General features: G+C 47.9%; 1 protein-coding gene across 1 annotated transcript; it reads left to right on the forward strand.

Annotated features, from left to right (window-relative positions):
• The first annotated feature begins 11,067 nt into the window (after positions 1 to 11,067).
• On the forward strand, positions 11,068 to 14,839 carry LOC125520003 (putative methylesterase 12, chloroplastic). Its single transcript, XM_048684782.2, has 5 exons — positions 11,068 to 12,001; positions 13,439 to 13,678; positions 13,767 to 13,910; positions 13,994 to 14,128; positions 14,256 to 14,839. Exons 1-5 carry the CDS (start codon positions 11,696 to 11,698, stop codon positions 14,598 to 14,600), a joined length of 1,170 nt encoding a protein of 389 aa, XP_048540739.1. The 5' UTR covers positions 11,068 to 11,695; the 3' UTR covers positions 14,601 to 14,839.
• Positions 14,840 to 22,634: the final 7,795 nt, after the last annotated feature.

Consider the following 22,634-nt stretch of genomic DNA (forward strand, 5'->3'; position numbering starts at 1 on the left):
TCATCATTCAAACATTGATCATGCTACCTAGTCCAGATTTCTGGGTGCACCCTTCTATCATTGCTCAGTTGAGCATGTTTCCCTCGAGCATACATCATTATATCATTGATCCGACAAATGATATTTCCTGTTCACATAATTGTGGAAATCCATCTTTGGAAATCTCGATGAGTTGTCGCTGAGTTCATCAGCCACCTCATTCTATCCTTGATTTAATAATGAACTCATGATTCGGAACTTGCTTCCACAGTTCAATTCCCGAGAATCTTACAATGTTATCTTGACAATTTGTGTCGCACCTTTTCTCCTCGGGCCTCCTGAGTCCGAGTTATCCTGACACCAATCAGATCTGAATCTCGGTCAGATATGATGGTTGGAACATATTTCCAAGAGTTATAACATTGGTCTTATGTGACCCGGTAAGGTGGTGTCGTGCCTAGCACACCTGGCCGGTTGGCCATATTGTTATAGATTCCCTTTCAGCAAGGTTATCCATTCTTCCATGAGGAAATTGTAAGACTTATTCTACAAGTTATTCTTGATGGATCCTTTGTGTTTCCAAAGTCTGATCTTCAACTGATGACCATGTCAATGCTTTCTCGGAGCATGCCTATGGTACTTCAATTTTCAACAAGACCATTTGAAGCCCAATGCTAAATGTTTCCTGCTCAATTATCCAAGCACCGAGGTACGGGTAATGTTATGAGATTCCTCCCCCCTTACCTAAAGGGTTTTCTACGTTATATCCTGTCATAGATATCATGTTCTGCTTGTCCTTGGGTAGGATATACTCCTAATACTTGTGTGTAAACACAATTTTTCCTCTCCATTGTTCTGATTAATGTGTTGATCACATTTTCCTTTCCATTGTTCTGTTTAACCTTCTTGATCTATATGATCTAGGCAATTATAATTATCTGTTTATGAAAACACCTCGGCGTACAACCCTGTCAGCAATACCTTGTTACTATTGTTGATAACATTCCGGTACTGCCGGTGGACGAAAACTTTGCCTACTGATCCGCCTCGTTCAACGAGCAGGAAAATGGTTCTCCTCGTCCCTCGCCCTTGGTACCGACGTTGTTGCCAACATAACTGACAGGCTAAGCTCTGACCAACTTCGCAATCATCACCGTGTAAGATGTCCCCGCTCTTTCTACTTTTAACACATGGTGGGCCCATAACCCACAGTTCCACAGGATCGAAACCTGACTCTCCTATACACCCCCTGTTCCCCAAAGCTATTCCTCACGGTTGGTTTCGTATGTAATTCATGAGCCACCTTCCAAGAGATCATCAATTGTATGAAACACAATACTTATTCTCGTGCCCTGAAACCCTTTCACCTTCTAATTGGGCATCGAACGAATGCCTATCCGCTTGATACTTCTTACTATACCCTCTTGCTTGGCTCTCGATGTGTTTCATTTGACCAACTCAAGAGATACCCCTGTGTTCATTCTTGGGCAACCCAAAATGGTTAACCCTTATAGCATTCAATCATTGTCGAACTGCCCCTTACCTATTCGTAAGTACGAGACCGACCCCGAAGAAGGGATGCGACTTCGTCAAGATGACCTGAAGTAGAGAAATGGAGACATCAACATAAAGGATCAACCACTTCGGGAAGTACAACAAAGACTGAGAAGACCCATTAGAATTGCGCAACCTAGTCTTTCCCCCATACTCCCCTCCTAAATCTCGGGACGAGATTTCTTGTAGTGGAGGAGAATTGTGACGCCCGGATAATTAGGCTACAGTAATCCCCGTTAATGACGCCACGTCACCGCAGTTACTATTGCTAATCCCGCGTTAGTTCAAAAAAAAACCAATTCAAATTCAAAATTGAATAAAAGGCAAACATCAAAATTTTCAAACTTTAAAACTAAAATGTTCGGGTTGCTTCCAATGATGCAGAAGTAACTACGGTGGAGGAACCACACTTTTATAAAATGTTTAAATACTCTTAGGTGATTTAAATGGTAGCAGGAACAAATGTTTATATGGATTTATAATTAAAAAAATGTTAAAATATTTCATCTAGGGGTTTAAACTTTGGTAACAGAGGTATAATTAGTAATACTGATTTTGGTACAACTTTTATGCTTTTATAAAACTCAGATAAGATGGGGCTATAAATAAAACAGTAAAGAAAAAAAACTAAACTAACAAAAAAAAAGAGAACCCCCCCCCGCTGGGCCACTTGGCCCAGCTGGACACCCACGCGGCCCAGCTAGCCCAGCAGACCAAGCCGGCCCAGCCACCCCCTTGCTCTCCTTACCCACCCCGAGCCGAACCCTAGCTGGTTCCCTCCCCACTCGCCCCCGCTTCCCTCCCCCCACGTTCGCTCCCCTCTCACCCCCGATCTGGAACGGGGAGGACTCGATCCTGTCGCCGCGCCTGGCGCGCACGTCGCCGCCCTCGTCGGCTTCGTCCCCCGCCACCTCACGCTCCCATCTCCCTCTCCCTCGACGGCGCCCCTCGCCGCGCCGATGGCGACCACGCCCCCGCCCCCGACGATCCCGCCGCCACGGATGCCTCGCCGGTGCCTCCTCCCCGATGGTCTGCCTCCTCGACTCGCCGGACCGCTCCGCCATCGCCGGAGTCCTTCCCCGCCGGACTGCATCCCCCACGTCACGTCGTCTCCGCCCTCCTCCTCGCCCCCGTTGCCCCTGACCCTACGGATCCGCGGTGAGGCCCCCGGCCTCCTCTCCCCCTGTCCTCGTACACGCGCGCCCCGCCGGATTCGCCTTGGCCGCCCCCTGCCGCCGCTCTCCCTCCGCCGTGTAGCCCTGCTGATGCTGCTCCGCTGCGGAAGCCGTGCTGCCCCGCACCGGCTCGGTCGCGCCACCCCCCCTCCAGCCTACGCCGCCCAGCCCCGGTGCTGCCCCGTCGTGGCCTCGCCGGTGCCATCGCCGGCGCCCGGCGCCCCTCCGTGCCCGCTGGCCCTCGTGCGGGTCGGGCACATCCAGCGCCCCATCGTCCGCGCCCGCGCGCCCGCTAACCCGCATGGACCCCCTGGGCCTATGACACATGGGCCCTGCCTAGAACGTTTTTATAAAAAATAAAAAAAAAAATAAGAAGAAGAAAATAAATAAATAAAATTAAATAAATAATTAATTAATTAGTTAATTAATTAATTAAGTTAATTAATCTTGTTTAATTAATCTAATTGACTAGTTAGTTTAATTAAACGGTAATTAGTTTAGCTAAATCTTAGTTAACCTAAATCAGAGTATGACAGGTGGGTCCCACTGGACCCACATGTCAGTTTGACTTAGTCAACTCTGTTGACTGCTGACGTCAGCATGACATCATGCTGATGTCATTAATCCAGTTTCGAATTTAATTAAATAATTAATTAAATTCTACAAATTAGTAAATCTTTAGAAAATCATATCTTTTAATCCGTAACTCGGATTAAATTATTTTCAACATGAAAGTTGCTCAGAACGACGAGACGAACCCGGATACACAGCCCGTTTATCCGCCACGCATCCCTAGCATAGTGAACACGCAACTTTCCCCCTTCGTTTCATCTGTCCGAAAACGCGAAACACCGGGGATACTTCCCGGATGTTTCCCCCCTTCACCGGTATCACCTCATACCATGATAGGGCACCCCTAGCACCGCTACTTGTCATGTCATGCATCGCTAAGCATCTGTTTGCTTAAATATTTATTGTTTCTTCCCCCTCTCCTCTTGCTAGACACCGAGGCCGACGCCGCCGCTACCCAGTACGACTACGGAGTTGACGACCACTCTCTCTTGCCAGAGCAACCAGGCAAGCCCCCCCCCTTTGATCACCAGATATCGCCTACTCTTCTCTATACTGCTTGCATTAGAGTAGTGTAGCATGTTACTGCTTCCCATTAATCCTATACTGATGCATAGCCTGTCCTTGCTACTACTGTTGTTACCTTTACCTGCAATCCTAATGCTTAGTATAGGATGCTAGTATTTCCATCTGTGGCCCTACATTCTTGTCCGTCTGCCATGCTATACTATCGGGCCGTGATCACTCGGGAGGTGATCACGGGTATATACTATATACTTTATACATGATACATGTGGTGACCAAAGACGGGTCGGCTTGAGGAGCACCCGCGAGTGATTCACGGATTGGGGGCTGAAAGGACCTTTGTCCCAACGGCCCTCTGTGTGGATCTTTGAGGCGGATCGACAGGGCAGGTTCCGACCACCTAGGAGAGAGGTGGGCCTGGCCCTGGTCGGCGTTCGCGGATACTTAACACGCTTAACGAGATCTGGGTATTTGATCTGAGTCTGGCCATTTGGTCTATACGCACTAACCATCTACGCGGGAGTAGTTATGGGTATCCCGGCGTCGTGGTATCAGCCGAAGCCTTCTTGACGTCAGCGACGGAGCGGCGCGCGCTGGATTGGACTGGAACGCCACTAGGCTAGGTCTACTTCCGGCCGCCCACGCAACGTGCAGGTGTGCTAAGGGCGATGGGCCCAGACCCCTGGGCGCTTAGGTTTAGACCGGCGTGCTGACCTCTCTGTTGGTCTAGGTGGGGCTGCGACGTGTTGATCTTCCGAGGCCGGGCATGACCCAGGAAAGTGTGTCCGGCCAAATGGGATCGAGCGTGTTGGGGTATGTGGTGCACCCCTGCAGGGAAGTTAATCTATTCGAATAGCCGTGATCTTCGGTAACAGGACGATTTGGAGTTGTACCTTGACCTTATGACAACTAGAACCGGATACTTAATAAAACACACCCTTCCAAGTGCCAGATACAACCGGCGGTCGCTCTCTCACAGGGCGACGAGGGGAGGATCATCGGTTAGGATTATGCTATGCGATGCTACTTGGAGGACTTCAGTCTACTCTCTTCTATAAGCTGCAAGACGGAGGCTGCCAGAAGCGTAGTCATCGACAGGATTAGCTATCCCCCTCTTATTCTGGCATTCTGCAGTTCAGTCCACATATGATACCCTTACTCCATTTGATACCCATGCATATGTAGTATAGCTCCTTGCTTGCGAGTACTTTGGATGAGTACTCACGGTTGCTTTCTTCCTCCTTTCCCCCTATCCCTTCTACCTGGTTGTCGCAACCAGATGTTGGAGCCCAGGATCCAGACGCCATCGTCGACGATGACCCCTACTACACCGGAGGTGCCTACTACTACGTGATGCCCGCTGACGACGACCAGGAGTAGTTAGGAGGATCCCAGGCAGGAGGCCTGCGCCTCTTTCGATCTGTATCCCAGTTTGTGCTAGCCTTCTTAAGGCAAACTTGTTTAACTTATGTCTGTACTCAGATATTGTTGCTTCCGCTGACTCGTCTATGATCGAGCTCTTGTATTCGAGCCCTCGAGGCCCCTGGCTTGTAATATGATGCTTGTATGACTTATTTTATTTGTAGAGTTGTGTTGTGATATCTTCCCGTGAGTCCCTGATCTTGATCGTACACGTTTGCGTGTATGATTAGTGTACGATTGAATCGGGGGCGTCACACGTATGTTGTCATAACGGTTAGACCAATAAAGATCTTCATAGAATATGTACGAGCCACTATGAGCATCTAGGTTCCGCTATTGGTTATTGACCGGAGAGGTGTCTCGGTCATGTTTACATAGTTCTCGAACCCGTAGGGTCCGCACGCTTAACGTTCGATGACGATGTAGTATTATGAGTTATGTGATTTGGTGACCGAATGCTATTCAGAGTCCCGGATGAGATCATGGACATGACGAGGAGTCTCGAAATGGTCGAGAGGTAAAGATTGATATATATGATGATGGTATTCGGACACCGGAAGTGCTTCAGAGTGTATCGGGTACTTGTCAGGTCACCGAAAGGTGTTTCGGGTGCCCCCGACAAAAGTTATGGGCCTTATGGGCCAAGAGAGGGAACACACCAGCCACAAGGGGCTGGTGCGCCCCCCATAATAGGACAACCTAATTGGAGAAGAAAAGGGGAGGAGGAAAGGAAAAAGAGGGAATAGGATTCCCCCTTCCTTCCCCCTCTCCCCTCTTTCCTTCCCCCTTCCGTATAGAAGGAAAGGGGGGCGCTGGGCATGGCAGGGCCCCTAGGAGGCGGTCGCCAAGCCCTAGGGCGCCCTGGCTGCCTCCCCTCCCCTCCCACCTATATATATGTGGGGAGGGGGCACCTCACAAGTACACAACATCAATTGTTAGCCGTGTGCGGTGCCCCCTCCATAGTTTACACCCCCGGTCATAGTTTTGCGGTGCTTAGGCGAAGCCCTGTGAGAATTACTTCACCATCACCATCACCATGCCGTTGTGCTAACGGAACTCATCTACTACCTCGACACCTTGTTGGATCAAGAAGGCGAGGGATGTCACCGAGCTGAACGTGTGAAGAACTCGGAGGTGTCGTACGTTCGGTACTTGATCGGTCGGAGCTAGAAGAAGTTCGACTACATCAACCGCGTTGTCAAACGCTTCCGCTTAAGGTCTACGAGGGTATGTAGACACACTGTTCCCCTTATTGCTATGCATCTCCTAGATAGATCTAGCGTGAGCGTAGGATTTTTTTGAAATTGCATGCTATGTTTCCCAACACCTACTGCAAGTCCTTACCCACCTTGGCTTTGGTCCGCGATGGTGTGAATGGATCTCCATCCTCCTTTCCATGATATCTACTAGTGTTCTCATCAATGGGGTACCAGGCCCAAGGTTTCGCATGCCCGTGGACTATGGCAGGGCGACATGTTTGACACCGATGCTATTCACATTGGTCATTCACGTCCTCAACTCCCTGCTATTCATGTTGGTCATTTGCGTCCTCAACTCCCTTATCCAGCACACTATGGATCTTGGTTTGCTGCAGCGTCTCGCCACTCGACGCATCATCTCGAGCATCTCCCTATATGCTGACAATGTGGTTGTCTTTTGTCATCCAGATAGTCATGACATCTCGACCATAAAGGAGCTTCTTCGTGTCTTTGGGATTGCATCTGATATGCACACGAATATCGCCAAGTGCTCAGCCACCTCAATCTGATGCACCAACGTGCACCGTCTCGGCTTCCCCAATCCAATACCTCGGACCCAACTTTCGCTCGGCAGGATTCCTATGTCCGCGCTCCTACCACTCGTGGATAAGCTCGATAAGAAATTATCTACTTGGCACGACTCTATGCTATCCTTGGGTGACCGGTTGTTCGTGGTTCGCCATGTCTTGTGTGCGATGCCAACTCACATCCTCATCGCCATTGATGTCAACAAGTCCATCCTTGCAAGGATCAATCAGGTGATTCGTGCTTCCCTTTGGGTCCGCTGCAAAGACGCGCGCAGTGGGCAATGCAAGGTGAACTGGGCGCGCGTTTGTCGCCCTCTCCATCTTGGGGGCCTTGGTGTTCGTGGCTTGCACCGCACTGGCCTCGCCCTCGCTCAGTTGATTTGGCTCCAGCGCACCGACCCATGCCGATCATGGAGCCACCTACCCCTACCCTGTGACCCTGAGGTCCAGGAGATTGTTCGTGCCTCTACTTCCTGGCAACTTGGCGATGGAAAAATTGCCTCTTCTGGTCCGCCTATTGGGTTGATGGTCGTTGCATCGCCGACCTAGCGCCTCTCGTGTATGCTCTGGTCCCTAAGCATCACTACAAGATGATGACTATTCGTGATGGTCTCCACCTCTAGTCCAGGGTGCAAGACATCCACGACGCCCGAAGGCCAGCCGCCCTGGTGCAATATGTCGACCTCTAGCGGTTGCTACGTCGCACCATCCTCTCCACCACTCCAGACTGGTTCATTTGGCGCTGGAGTAAGACCGGAGTGTACTTGGCCACTTCCTGCTACTTGGCCATGTTCCATGGCTCGCTTCCGAATGTGATCTAGCGGCTAACCTGGAGAACATGGGTTCCCCTTCGCATCAAGGTTTGTGTATGGCTTGCCCTATAGGATAGATGCTGGATCGCCGACCACCTCGCCCGACGCGGCATTCCTCACGCACCTCGTTCTCTCCTATGCGACCATGAGCCGAAGCGTATGTAGCATCTTCTCGTCGGATGTTCGTTCTCTTGTCAGATTTGGCACGAGGTCCTCTCTTAGTGTCGATCCACCGCTGCAATGCCTCACCCGGATGTCCTCTTCTAGACATGTTGGGCTAACATCTTGTCGGATGCTCCCTCCTTCTGCCGAGGTGTCTCCTCCCTATTGTTGCTAACTGCTTGGATCCTCTAGCGACATCGCAACAGTTGCGTCTTCGATGGCATGGCCTCATCAGTTGCTCAATGCTCTCGCTCATTAGGCTAGTCATAGTGGGGAGTAACTTAGACTAGTGTCATGCATATGACACTAGTCTATGTTACTATCCTTATAGTGCAAAGTGTCATAGAAGTAGTACTCCCTCCATTCCAAAATATAGTGCGCCCGCGCTTCCCGAGATCCAACTTTGACCATAAATTTAACCAACGAGACCGACTGCAGCGGGAGAAAAAATAATATAATTGAAAACTTTTTTTGAATACGAATTCACTGGTATAACTTTTGCTCCCGCCGCAGTCGATCTCGTTGGTTTAATTTATTGTTAAAGTTGAAGCACGGGGATAGAGGAACCACTATATTTTAAAACTGAGGGAGTAACATATATGGTTGCATTTATTAGATTGTAGACTCAACTTTTTTCTTGAGAAACACTATGTAATGGTAACATAATATGTTACTACAAACACATCTCTTCTCATTAACTATTTGCCACATAAACAAATTTGTCTCAGGATATTAAGTTACTTGCTATGTTACTCTCACTGTTAGCAGCCTTAAGATAAGGCTCGCTTATGGGCTAGGGCAGGCGCGTTAGGCTCGGCCGACATCCTTCCTGAGTATTAATTGTATTGTGTAACCCTCGTGACCTAACTATCTCCAGCAGCTAGGGTCGATGAACAAACCTAAACGCGTGTCATTCTTGTTAATGCAAGTGAGATATCTGCATCTCTGCAAAAAGACGATAGGAGATGTAAGAAGATGATGATCCAAAATAACTTAATGAGTACTCCCTACGTCCCAATATAGGTGTATTTATGTAGAGCATCTATAGCGACGTTTCAAACCGGTCTTAAAAGCCCAAACGGACGGCCTGGTCATTTATCAGTCATAGAAATTCGATTTAGACGAGCGTCTTAAACGTCCGGACTGACCAGCACCCCTCATATCTAGGCCAAATATGAGGCAGATATGGGGGCGTCCGAGCGCGTCCGTCACGTCGGACCCGACCCACGTTGGTCCACCTGACCCCATATATATTCCTCTTCATCCGTTTATCGGACCAAACTCTAGTCACTTCACTCCACTCCTCTCCGTCATCCAACCTCCCGTCTGACGATCTCCGGCCATCTGTAGCATGGCGGGAAGCGGATCCTAGTCCTTCACCTCCAGATCCGTCGATTCTGAGCTCATCCCACGCGGTCCCGGCTTGCGCTCTGCCACTCCTAAGAGAAGGCCCGTGCGAGGCAGCGCTCAGACTCCTTCCGTCGGGAATCCATTGCGTCCACCCAAATGGCGCATGGATCCGGCGCCATATGTGTCGTTGCTGCCTCACCGAAGGCGGTGTGGTCCGTCTAGCATCCGAACGCGGTGGCAGACGCACAACCCCTTCATTGGTGCTCTGAGGTCATGGACGCACCATGGGCATCATCTGACGTAACACATGGCGTGGCGTGCTCACCATGCGATGCAGCGGGCGTGGAGGCGGCGACAGCCCTCGCGGCGGTAGACGTCTGCGAGGCGGAGTTACATTTTCTGGCGTCCCATATGATGCACCAGTCCGGGCACCGCAATCGCGTCGTGGTGGATGTCGCCGGCTCGTTCCAAAACGGATCCATCATCGATTTGACGTCCACCGGCACCGTTCGGGTTCCGAGCTCCAACGAGAAAGAGTCGTGCATGGGAGACGGCGGCGCCTTGAGTCCCGTGAGCCGGCTCGTGTCCTATGCCCTACTCTACCTTACCGGCAACCGAACCAATACTCCGAGGAGCGCCGCCGGCCGTCGGACATGGCACGGCGGAACCGGACGTTGCATGTAATAATATGAATTTGAGGTGTTTGGTTGTAGAATCAAATATTTGAGATGTGACCGTCCGCAGGCGTTTAAGAAGTCCGATTTATCAAGTCCGGTCGTAGATGCTGTTAGCATGTACTACTACAAAGTTAGCAGAGAGTATTTATTTAGACGAGTTGAGCTTTCCTTTATCACACGTACTCTGGGATCCACGGACGGATACTACTACAATACAACGAGAGTGAGTAACTTGACGTGCCGTTGCAACCAAGCGCCATGCCCTTGTCGCGTCGTCCTGTAATTCAAGTGTTGTGTTAATGCGCCGGCCTGTTTAAGCTAAGCTATCACCACCAGCAGCTTCTAGTACACTCGTGTTGCTTTCTGATTAGCTATGACCATACCAGTGACGACGGAAGCAAAGGAAATGATAACCCGAATATATCCACATCAAAAATCACACCAGCTTTCCAGCAGGAAAATGCCGCTCACTCACACGCTTGCATGCCCTACACCACATTGCCTCTCACAGTACTCAACAGTACACAACCGTTCCACTGCTGGAAATTAGTCCAAATGGCGCATTCATTCATTGAAGAATGGGGATGCGAGCACAGCAAAGGACATGACCCGACGGATTTACTCCAACAGTGCTTCCGCGTCCGTTCCTCAGGCGCCCACTATTTTTCGCAATCCACACGTACTAGTAGCTCAAAAGTACAATGGATCATCACGGTCAAAAAGGTCGCTCAAAAGTCAGACATGAACCTATTTCCTGAAAGTGTGAGGCAGGGCCTCGCTTTGGATCCGAGAAAGGCAGACCAGGATATCCCCAGGAATGGAAGAAAACCCAGAGTAATAATATGTTAATTTAGGAAAATAAGCTGGCTGGGATTTTGATTTTATCTGGCCTGATTCTGAGGACTAATAAAGAGGAGAAGGACAGGGTGGAGGTCAAAAGTCAGGCCAAGCCAGACAATTAAGACACCCAGTGGACCAGGGATGGAAAATTGGTGAAGAAAATAACAAAAAAGAGGTCTCCTTCCTGGACTTCTTTTTCTTCTCATCTGCAGAAGGAGAGAGAGTGGGAGGAGAGTAGGAGACTCCACCATTTGCAAAAAAGACACAATTCCCAGGAAACCGCCGCCTAAAGCTTCTCCTCCCTTTGTCTGTGGTCGCTGCTGCTTCCAAATTTCTAATCTTTCTTTCTTTCTTCTGTTTAGCACAAACCAAATTATTTGTGCGGGAGAAGATCCAAAAGATACAGGGGAGGGGAGGAGAGAGAGGGGGGAATAAATCCTTTTTGGCGAGATTCGTGTGGGAGAGAGGAGTTAGGTGTCAGGACCACTCATAAATTCCGCCTCTTCTTTCAGATCTGCTCCGTGCTTCCTCTTCCTCCCCGCATCGCTTTTGCCCACCCAACCAACCGTGCTTCTCTCCGGCGAGCGCAGGGCACCGTTCCTGCTCTTCCTTCCGGTTGGAGAAAATCTTTCTTCTCATTTCCTTTTCGGAAGTTGAACTTCTTCTGCGAGTTTGTGCGTGTTGCGTTTCCTGTGTGAGAGAGACTGTTACTGAATCCCACCCTCTTCGAAGCAGAAATCGACCTTTTGTTTTCTTGCTCATCATCTTTGCCGATTTGTTCTTGAGACTTGAGAGAGAGAGAGAGAGACAACCTTCTTTTTTCGCCACAAGTTATCCACTCCGATGGGCAACGCGTTCGCGTGCATGCCGCGCAAGGAGCACCGGGGCGCGGCCGCGGTGTCGCGCAGCAAGCGCATGGGGAGCGCGCGCCCGCCGCGCGGCGGGGCGGCCAAGCTCACGCCGGCGGAGGAGGAGCTGCTGCACCGCCAGGCGCTCGCCATGGCCATCCACCAGCACCTCGACGCCGGAGGCTCCATGTCGCGCCGCATCGACGCCGGCGGCGGCTCCATGTCCCGCCGAATCGGCCCCGGCTCCACCAGCTCCCGGCGACACGGCAACCTCCCGGACTCCGTCACCAATGCCAAGGCTGTAAGGCCCCGACCCTCCTCTGTTTCTGCTCCGCTCTTTGTGTACTTCCACGCTCCCTTGTCCCAGCCTTGCTTTGTGTTCTTGCCTAGAAAAATATATCTACGGTACAATGTTATAATTAACAGGTTCATTGTCAAAGAAAGTTCTGACTCTTTTGTAAATTATATAGAGGTTGGTCCAGTTACAAACTGTACTTAGTTAGGTCTAGTACCAAACTTTTCAACTGCAAGAGTTCTTGCAGGACCAGCTGGCCATCTGGCCCTAAATGATTTGGCGTTTGCATACTGTTGTGTGCTTTGTTGTTTAGGTTCTTTGGTCGGCAAAATTCTGTCATTATCAGAGTGGTACCACGGGATCGCCGGTTACCTACTTTGCTACATTGTTTAATGTCTGGTTGCTCTAGGTTTTACTATTTCACTAGTAAATTGGTTCCTATTTCGGATTGCTTGGGAATTGGAGATAATTCGGTGATATGATGGGAGTACTTCAGTACTTTTATGTTTGTTGAAGGACACATTCTTTTTCTGCAAGGAAGCACCAGCATACTTTTACTCAGTTTCTTCATGGTTTCCTTGTTTGGGTTGATTTTGAATTATAATGAGCAGTAACTTCATATTACGCTGTAGTTGAAAATCAGAGGTTCTGAAGTGTCACTGTGATAGGAAGATGGGTTTCTACGCTTCCCCTGTGCTGCTCATCTTGTTGGTACTGAGATTTGTTGCTGTACATGTACTAATGGCGACATGCTTTGCTGTTCACTTTATAGGTTTTTCTTAATGATTAATTTTGTTACCTGTTAATAGTTTGAGCTTACTCTAAGCTTCTAGAATCTCGAACCCATATTTCGGAGAAGTATATGGATTATTATACTCCCTCTGTCCCATAAGTGTAGTGTCAAAAAACGTCTTACATTACATTATGGGACGGAGGGAGTACATACTACTATATGTCGAAAATGCATCTTTATGTACAACTGTTGATTCATACATAAGATGGGTTTATATATTCATGGAGAAATCTTACAAGTTACATTCCGTTAGGAGTTAGGACTGCAACACAATACTACGAGTCTTATGAACTCAACAGCTGCCTCACTAGTTGATAGCATGTTCCCATTTCTTACAGTGGTCTCTCTCAAATGATCATTCTGTTTGCAGTTTTTGTGCATTTCACACTCGGGTATAAGCTACTTCTTCTAAAAAGAGTTTCAACAGTCATGCTGGCATATGCTTCTACATGCACATGAGCATCTGGTGGTGCTTTATCTTAGGAGTTAGGACCTAACCATACAGTAGAAGTGATCCTCATTTGCTCTTACACTATTTATTCTTCCTTGTTTAACACTTTTCTCTTGCAACTTCAGACTAGTTTGGGGTTCTATGTGTTCTTTTGAACTGGTTTCAGTTTTTCACGCTTCTTGTTCTGGCATATTTTCAGGTCCAAATTGTTTTAGAGAACTTAGAAACCAAGAAAGTCGTTCTTGTCCATGGGGAAGGATTTGGCGCTTGGTGTTGGTACAAGACCATCTCCCTGTTGGAGGAAGCTGGTCTCGATCCTGTTGCCTTAGACCTCACAGGCTCTGGCATAGACCACACTGATACAAACGGCATAGCTACATTGGAAGAGTACTCCAAGCCACTAATTGATTACCTCAGTAAACTCCCTGAGAACGAGAAGGTGAGTACCACATCTGCTTTTCTTCACACATTCATTAGAAAACAGAACTGGGTATCTGACTGCTGTGTTCATATCAACACCAATGCAGGTAGTTTTGGTCGGTCATAGTTGTGGAGGTGCAAGTGTGTCGTATGCCCTAGAACACTACCCAAATAAGATCTCCAAGGCCGTATTCCTTACCGCCACAATGGTAAAGGATAGCCAGAGACCCTTCGACGTGTTCTCTGAAGAGGTATGCACTCCTTTGATGTGTCCGTGTGCACTTCTATGTTCTTATTGAGTACTCGCAAACTCATGTGACGTGGTATTTTGCAGCTCGCGTCGGCAGATGTTTTCTTGCAAGAATCACAGTATTTACTTTACGGAAATGGGAAGGACAAGCCTCCAACTGGGCTCAGGTTTGACAAACAGCAGATCAAGGGGTTATATTTCAACCAAAGTCCTTCCAAGGTACATACATTGTACTCTACTACTTTCGTGTTGCCAACTGAGAACTAATGTCACATACATTGCCATGTCAATCTTGTGTTTTTCTGTGGACCAAGTCCAGCTGACAAGTTTGCACGCGACGTTGCAGGATATCGCACTGGCCACTGTGTCCATGCGGCCCATCCCCTTGGCCCCGATCATGGAGAAGCTCTCCCTCACGGCGGAGAACTACGGCAGCGTCCGCCGCTACTTCATTCAGACGCTGGACGACAGGATGCTGTCGCCCGACGTCCAGGAGAAGCTGGTCCGGGAGAGCCCGCCTGACGGCATCTTCAAGATAAAGGGCGGCGACCACTGCCCCTTCTTCTCGAAACCGCAGTCCCTCCACAAGATCCTTCTCGAGATCGTGCAGATCCAAGCGCCGGGGGCGCTGTTCCCGGGCAAAGCAGAAACCCTAGAAGAAGAAGAGGAGAGCGCCGAGAAATCATCATGACTGTCGGAATGTCATGGGTGTACATGAAACGAGTAGCACATAGGTTGCGGTTTGCAAAAGGAGAATACAGGGAGGGAGAGATTAATTTGGAATGTTCACTCGGTCAGCCAGAGATCAAAATAATGTACTGTAGTTAGCTGAAGAAGTGGGACATCTTTTTCTTTTGTGATGATGAGTATAGCGAGCGTATGGGCCTGTGAGAGATGTTTTGCAAATGTGAATTAAATCTTGAGCCGTCATCAGAAGTTCGAAACATTTCCTTGCAGGTTCGTGATTTGCCTTGGCTCCCGATCTACATCCGTGCATGTCTAGTGGCCTGGTCACCGACGGGTGGAAAAACCCAACCCACCCGGGCGTCTCAAACGTCCGGATTGACTGACATTCTTCGTATCCAAGTGCGCTCAGGCACGTCGACTGACTATCGGGTTTGACATGTAATTGCCCGACACCCTATGGCCGTCTCCTCCAATAGGGGTGTGAACGACGCCGTTTGAGGGCCAAAATCTGCCTATTTAAGCCGGATGTCATCGTCCAGCCCTAGAGACATCCGCTTCCTTTTTCTTTGTGCCGTCAGCTTGATCCCATCCACTTATCTCCCCCTCTGCCTTTCTCTTTGCATGCCACCCGCCTTCGCCATGGCCCGGCAAAAGAAGACCACATACGCTATGCTAATGCTGGAGCGGCGTTTCCAGCTGCTTTCGCCGTGGCCCGGCAAAAAAAGACCACGTACGCTATGCTAATGCTGGAGCGGCGTTTCCAGCTGCTTGAGGCCGGCCTGCCTCCGGACTCGTTGGAGAAGGAGGAGGACGACGAAGAGGATGGAGGGGGACAATAACTGGAGTCCATGGAGGGGGCGGATCCGGAGGAGGACGAGCTGGAGTCGGTTGCGGGCTTCGCCATGGAAGACACCATGGTGGAGTTCGATCCTCTTCTCTGTGACGCCCCGACTTAATCATGCACTAATCATACATGCAAATATACATGATCAAGATTAGAGACTCACGGGAAGATATCACAATACAACTCTAAACACAAATTAAAGTCATACAAGCTGCCCAACATGTTTGGATGGGCCAGAGGACCCGAAACATATATTATTTCTGTGTCAGAAGGCAAAGGAAGTGTGGGAATATTTAAAAACTCAGCCAAGTTGCCCAGCATGTTTGGATGGGCCAGAGGACATGAAACATATATTATTTCTGTGCCAGAAGGCAAAGGAAGTGTGGGAATATTTAGGGCTATATGAAGTGGTAAAAAAAGCCTGCGTCATTGACCGTGCAGGAGAGGCAATACTTGAATTCTTACTCCTTATGCCTGATCATGAACTACCCATTCTGGATTCCCGGAATGCAGGGGAACTAATCGCTATAGCTGCTTGGTATTTATGGTGGAATAGACGGAAATTAGTCCATGAGGGTAAGTCTCAGGAGGCGTCCCAAACCTCGATGGAGATTCGGGCTATAACAGTGAATTATGTTAATTCTCACTTTCCTAAAGCAAAGAGAAAGAGTGAAGGATGGTGCAGACCTTCCATGGGGTTTGTTAAATTGAATGTGGATGCTTCTTTTGATCATGATCAGCTTAGGGGCACAGCGGATGCTGTTATCAGATATGATAAAGATAACTTCATAGTAGGTGGTAACTGCAAGATTCAGTACTGTGCGGATGCTCTGACAGCAGAGGCATTAGCACTCAGATTTGGTTTACTGTTGGCACAAAAGACGGGCTGCAATCGTCTCATTGTCAATTCTGATAATATGGAAGTCATCGACACAATGAAGAACGGAGGACAGTCTGCGGGAGCGGCGACTGCAATTTTCGAGGATTGTTTTTTATGGCCTGTGATTTTCCTCAAACCAATTTTGAACATTGTAATAGGGAAGCGAATAAAGTATCTCATGAGCTTGCTAGGTTAGCAAAATGTTCCATGACTAGGGATTGGATAGAGGAGCCCATTGAAGATCTTGTAACTCTCCTGATAGACGATGTAACCATTATTTCTAATTAATAAAGTTCAAGTTTTTTTTTAAAAGTCATACAAGCTTTATATTACAAGTCAGTGCCTCGAGGGCTCGAATACGAACGAGACAGCGGAAGCAACAATATCTAAACAAGTCTACCTTAAGAAGACTAGCACAAACATTAACAACGATCGAAAAGGCAAGGCCTCCTGCCTAGGAGCCTCCTAACTACTCCTGGTCGTCGGCGGCCACCACATAGTAGTAGGCACCCTCAGAATAGTAGTAGTTGTCGGTGGTGGCTTCTGGCTCCTGGGATCCGTCATCTGATCGTAGCAATCGGGTATGGGGGAAAAGAGGTAGCAAAACAACCATGAGTACTCATCCAAAGTACTCGCAAGACTTACATCAAATCTATACTAAGTATGCTGTCGGTGTTCTAGGAACCAGGGTACCCAGACTTGCCTGCCTGCGGCCCATAGCGTGGCTCCATTGACGGTCTGATACGACCCATCTACAAAGACTACCAAGACAAGACCCGACCCCCTCACGAGGGAGACGACGCCAAGACCTCCGAAGGGAGCGGCCTCCCCAGGCAGCCTCCTAAGGAGCGGAGATTCCTATGCAGGTGCTCAACCTCATGAGGTTGCGGTGACGCAAGCCATGACGACCAAGGCCAGGCGGGCACCTCTGGGCATAGAGGAGCCAGTTTCCTCTTTGGTGCTAAGGAGGTAAGGATAGGCATGGGTTCCCCAGGAATCAGGCAAAGGTTTCCATTCCAGTGCAACAAGACCAAGACCGCCAGGATGATAGGACAGATGTCATCACCGAGCCCACCGCAGCATCACGACCAGAAGCTTTGCACGCGAAGACCACCTTTCGTCAGGATAAGATGTACTACTTGTCCCCTTTCAAATTGGCCATTGTGGGATCCCTTTCCGACTACATTTTGGGGGAAGAGGACCGAGGCCACCACAAGTATAGGTTAGCCACCACCGAGAGAGGGATCGAGTCCTTTCCACCCTCACTAGAGCAGACCTCGCGAGGTTGTTCATCCCTTGTACTTGTTCATCCTCAGCCCCTTGTGAGGCAAATCCACCACAAAGCAGGAGTAGGGTCTTACACCACAAGGTGGCCTGAACCTGGGCAAACTGTTGAGTCCGTCTTCTTCCTTGTTCACTGAGTTAGGCCGTGGGGTGACGAGCTGGTTGGCCGGATAGGTTGAGTTCTGATACATCCATTTTGCAATATGCTTTTATATCGATATTTATTGCATTATGGGCTGTTATTTCACTTTATTTCACAATACTTATGGCTATTCTCTCTTATTTTACAAGGTTTACATGAAGAGGGGGAATGCCGACAGCTGGAATTCTGGGCTGGAAAAGGAGCAAATATTAGAGACCAATTCTGCGCAACTCCAAAAGTCCTGAAACTCCACGGAACATCTTAAAATAAATAAAGAAAAATCCTCGCCAAAGATGAAGGCCAGGGGGCCCACACCCTTCTCACGAGGGTGGGGGGCGCGCCCCCCTCCTAGGGCGCGCCCCCTACCTCGTGGGCCCCCTGGTGGGTCTTCGACGTCCATCTTTTCCTATATGAAGTCTTTCGATGAGAAAAAAACCAGAAGCAACCTTTCGGGACGAGACTCCGCCGCCACGAGGCGGAACCGAGGCGGAACCAATCTAGAGCTCCGGCAGAGCTGTTCTGCCGGGGAAATTTCCCTCCGGAAGAGGGAAATCATCACCATCGTCATCACCAATGCTCCTCTCATTGGGAGAGGGAAATCTCCATCAACATCTTCACCAGCACCATCTCATCTCTAAACCCTAGTTCATCTCTTGTATCCAATTCTTGTCTCAAAGTCCGGGATTGGTGCTAGTAGGTTGCTAGTAGTGTTGATTACTCCTTGTAGTTGATGCTAGTTGGTTTATTTGGTGGAAGATCATATGTTCAGATCCTTTATGCATATTATTACCCCTCTGATTATGAACATGAATATGCTTTGTGAGTAATTACGTTTGTTCCTGAGGACAAGGGAGAAGTCTTGCTATTAGTAGTCATGTGAATTTGGTATTCGTTTGATATTTTGATAAGATGTATGTTGTCTAGCCTCTAGTGGTGTTATGTGAACGTCGACTACATAACACTTCACCATTATTTGAGCCTAGAGGAAGGCATCGGGAAGTAATAAGTAGATGATGGGTTGCTAGAGTGACAGAAGCTTAAACCCTAGTTTATGCGTTGCTTCGTAAGGGGCTGATTTGGATCCATATGTTTCATGCTATGGTTAGGTTTACCTTAATACTTTTGTTGTAGTTGCAGATGCTTGCAATAGAGGTTAATCATAAGTGGGATGCTTTTTCAAGTAAGAACAACACCCAAGCACCGGTCCACCCACATATCAAATTATCAAAGTATCGAACGCGAATCATATGAATGTGATGAAAACTAGCTTGATGATATTCTCATGTGTCCTCGGGAGCGCTTTTCCTTTTATAAGAGTTTGTTCCGGCTTGTCCTTTGCTACAAAAAGGATTGGGCCACCTTGCTGCACCTTATTTACTTTTGTTACTTGTTGCTCGTTACAATTTACCTTATTACAAAACTATCTGTTACTACTTATTTCAGTATTTGTAGAGAATACCTTGCTGAAAACCGCTTATCATTTTCTTCTGATCCTCGTTGGGTTCGACACTCTTACTTATTGAAAGGACTACGATAGATCCCCTATACTTGTGGGTCATCAAGAATCTTTTCTGGCGCCGTTGCCGGGGAGTGTAGCGCTTCTGGTAGGTGGAATTTGGTAAGGAAAAATTTATATAGTGTGCTGAAATTTACTGTCACTTGTTACTATGGAAAGTAATTCTCTGAGGGGATTGTTCGGGGTATCTTCACCCCATCCAGTAGAGCAAAGAGTTGCTCCTCAACCTACTGAACCTATTGAAAATGAAACTCCTTTTATATTTCCTTCGGGTATAATGGAAAAACTGCTCGCTAATCCTTTTACAGGAGATGGAACAAAGCATCCTGATGAGCACTTATTATATGTGGATGAAGTTTGTGGATTATTTAAGCTTGCAGGTGTATCCGATGATGTTGCTAAGAAGAAGGTCTTTGCTTTATCTTTGAAGGAAGATGCATTGATATGGTATAGGCTATGTGATACGAGATCGTGGGACTATAAAAGATTGAAATTGGAATTTCATCAAAAGTATTACCCTATGCATCTTGTTCATCGTGATCGCAATTATATATATAATTTCTGGCCTCGCAGAGGAGAAAGCATCGCTCAAGCTTGGGGGAGCCTTAAATCAATGTTATATTCATGCCCCAATCATGAGCTCTCGAGAGAAATAATTATGCAAAGTTTTTATGCTCGGCTTTCTGAAAACAATCGCACCATGCTCGATACTTCTTGTGCTAGCTCTTTTATGATGAAGACTATTGAATTTAGATGGAATTTATTGGATAGAGTTAAACGCAACTCTGAAGATTGGGACCTCGACGAAGGTAAGGAGTCAGGTATGACACCTAAGTTTGATTGTGTTAAATCTTTTATGGATACTGATATTTTCCGTAAGTTTAGCACTAAATATGGACTTGACTCTGAGATAGTAGCTTCTTTCTGTGAATCTTTTGCTACTTATGTTGATCTCCCTAAGGAGAAGTGGTTTAAATATCATCCTCCCATAGAAGTAAAAGTAGCTGCACCTATTAAAATTGAAGAAAAGACTATCACTTATAATGATCCTATTGTTCCTACTTCTTATGTTGAGAAACCACCTTTCCCTGTTAGAGTAAAGGATCATGCTAAAGCTTCAACTGTTGTTCGTAAAAGCAATATCAGAACTTATGTACCCCCTGAGCAAATTAAAGTAGAACCTAATATTGCTATTGTTAAAGATCTCTTGTCTGATAATATTGATGGGCATGTTATTCAGTTCGATGGTGAAACTGCTAGAATTGCTAAACCGTGTGATAAAGATAAACATAGACCTGTGGTAGGCGTGCCTGTTATTTCTGTTAAAATAGGAGATCATTGTTATCATGGCTTATGTGATATGGGTGCTAGTGCTAGTGTTATACCTTATAACTTGTACGAAGAAATTAAGAATGAAATTGCACCTGCTGAGATAGAAGATATTGATGTCACAATTAAACTTGCCAATAGAGATACTATTTCACCAATTGGGATTGTTAGAGATCTTGAAGTCTTGTGTGGGAAAACTAAATATCCCGCTGATTTTCTTATTCTTACTTCTCCACAAGATAGCTTTTGTCCCATTATATTTGGTAGACCCTTCTTGAACACTGTTAATGCTAGGATAGATTGTGAAAAGAATGTTGTTACTATTGGCTTGGATGATATGGTTCATGAGTTTAACTTCTCTAAATTTAGTAAACAACATCGTGAGGAAGAATTACCTAGTAAGGATGAAATTATTGGTCTTGCTTCTATTGCTGTACCTCCTAGTGATCCTTTAGAACACTATTTGCTAGACCATGAAAATGATATGTTCATGAACGAACGAAGGGAAATAGATGATGTATTCTTTAAATAGGAACCTATTCTGCAACACAATTTGCCTGTTGAAATTTTAGGGGATCCCCCTCCACCCAAGGGTGATCCCGTGTTTGAGCTTAAACCTTTACCTGATAATCTTAAATATGCTTATCTTGATGAAAAGAAGATATATCTTGTTATTATTAGTGCTAACCTTTCAGAGCATGAAGAAGAAAGATTATTGAAAACTCTTGAAAGGATAGATATGGTTGACTAGAGGGGGCGGGGGGGGGGGGTGAATAGGCAACTAACAATTTTTAGCTTTTCTTTAGCAATTTAAACTTTTCATCAAAGTAGGTTGTCTAGATATGCAACTAGGTGAGCAACCTATATGATGCAACACGAATAGGAACACAAGCAAGCAAGATATATGAAACAAATAAGCTTCCACAAGTAAAGGCACGAGATAACCAAGAGTGGAGACGGTGGAGACGAGGATGTGTTGCCGAAGTTCCTTCCCTTTGAGAGGAAGTACGTCTTCGTTGGAGCGGTGTGGAGGCACAATGCTCCCCAAGAAGCCACTAGGGCCACCGCAATCTCCTCACGCCCTCACACAATGCGAGATGCCGTGATTCCACTATTTGTGCCCTTGGAGGCGGCGACCGAACCTTTACAAACGAGGTTGGGGCAATCTCCACAACTCAATTGGAGGCTCCCAACGACACCACGAAGCTTCACCACAATGGACTATGGCTTCGCGGTGACCTCAACCGTCTAGGATGCTCAAACACCCAAGAGTAACAAGATCTGCAAGGGATTAGTGGGGGAATCAAATATCTCTTGGTGGAAGTGTAGATCGGGGCCTTCTCAACCACTCCCGAGAAAATCAACAAGTTTGGTTGGCTAGGGAGTGAGATCGGGCGAAAATGGAGCTTGGAGCAATAATGGAGCTTTAATGGTGGAAGAGGTGAGTCAACGGGGAAGAAGGGGACCCCTTATATAGTGTGTGGAAAAGATCCAACCGTTACCCACCAACCAGCCCGCGGCCAGTGGTACTACCACGCCTGGCCAGCAGTACTACTGCAAGGCCGCGCAGTACTACTGCTTGTAACCAAGCGGTACTACCGCACGGCAGTGCGGTACTACCGTACCGACCTACGGTACTGCCGCGACCCCAGCACAGAACCGATGAACAAACGCACAGAAGCTGGGGGCGGAACTTCCGCACGCGCGGTACTACAGCGCCCCCCATGCAGTACTACCGCGAGGCAAAAGTCCTAGCCAGGGGAGAAGGGAAACTTCCGTGCCTACTTCCGCAAAGAAACAGAAGTAGCAAAAACCCGACACAGTAGTACCGCTGAGGGGCGGTACTACTGCCTGACCGCATAGCGCGGTACTACCGCACGGCGAAAGCGGTACTACCGCGGTAGGTGCGGATGTAAAAAATTACATCCGCTCCTACTACCGCAAAGGGGCGGCACTAGCCTGGTGGGCAGCGGTAGTGCGGCTCCAGGGGAGCGGTACTACCGTGGGCACCAGTGGTACTACCGCGCCACAGCGCGGTACTAC

Source organism: Triticum urartu, chromosome 7A (assembly GCF_056163025.1).
Source record: "Triticum urartu cultivar PI428250 chromosome 7A, HENAU_Tu73, whole genome shotgun sequence".
NCBI classification, from domain to species: domain Eukaryota; kingdom Viridiplantae; phylum Streptophyta; class Magnoliopsida; order Poales; family Poaceae; genus Triticum; species Triticum urartu.

Excerpts from the sequence above, each read along its gene's own strand:
- LOC125520003 (XM_048684782.2), top strand. The coding sequence starts at position 11,696 with ATGGGCAACGCGTTCGCGTGCATGCCGCGCAAGGAGCACCGGGGCGCG. Across the intron at positions 13,679-13,766 it reads AACTCCCTGAGAACGAGAAG|GTAGTTTTGGTCGGTCATAG; the intron begins GTGAGTACCACA and ends ACACCAATGCAG. Across the intron at positions 14,129-14,255 it reads TCAACCAAAGTCCTTCCAAG|GATATCGCACTGGCCACTGT; the intron begins GTACATACATTG and ends GCGACGTTGCAG.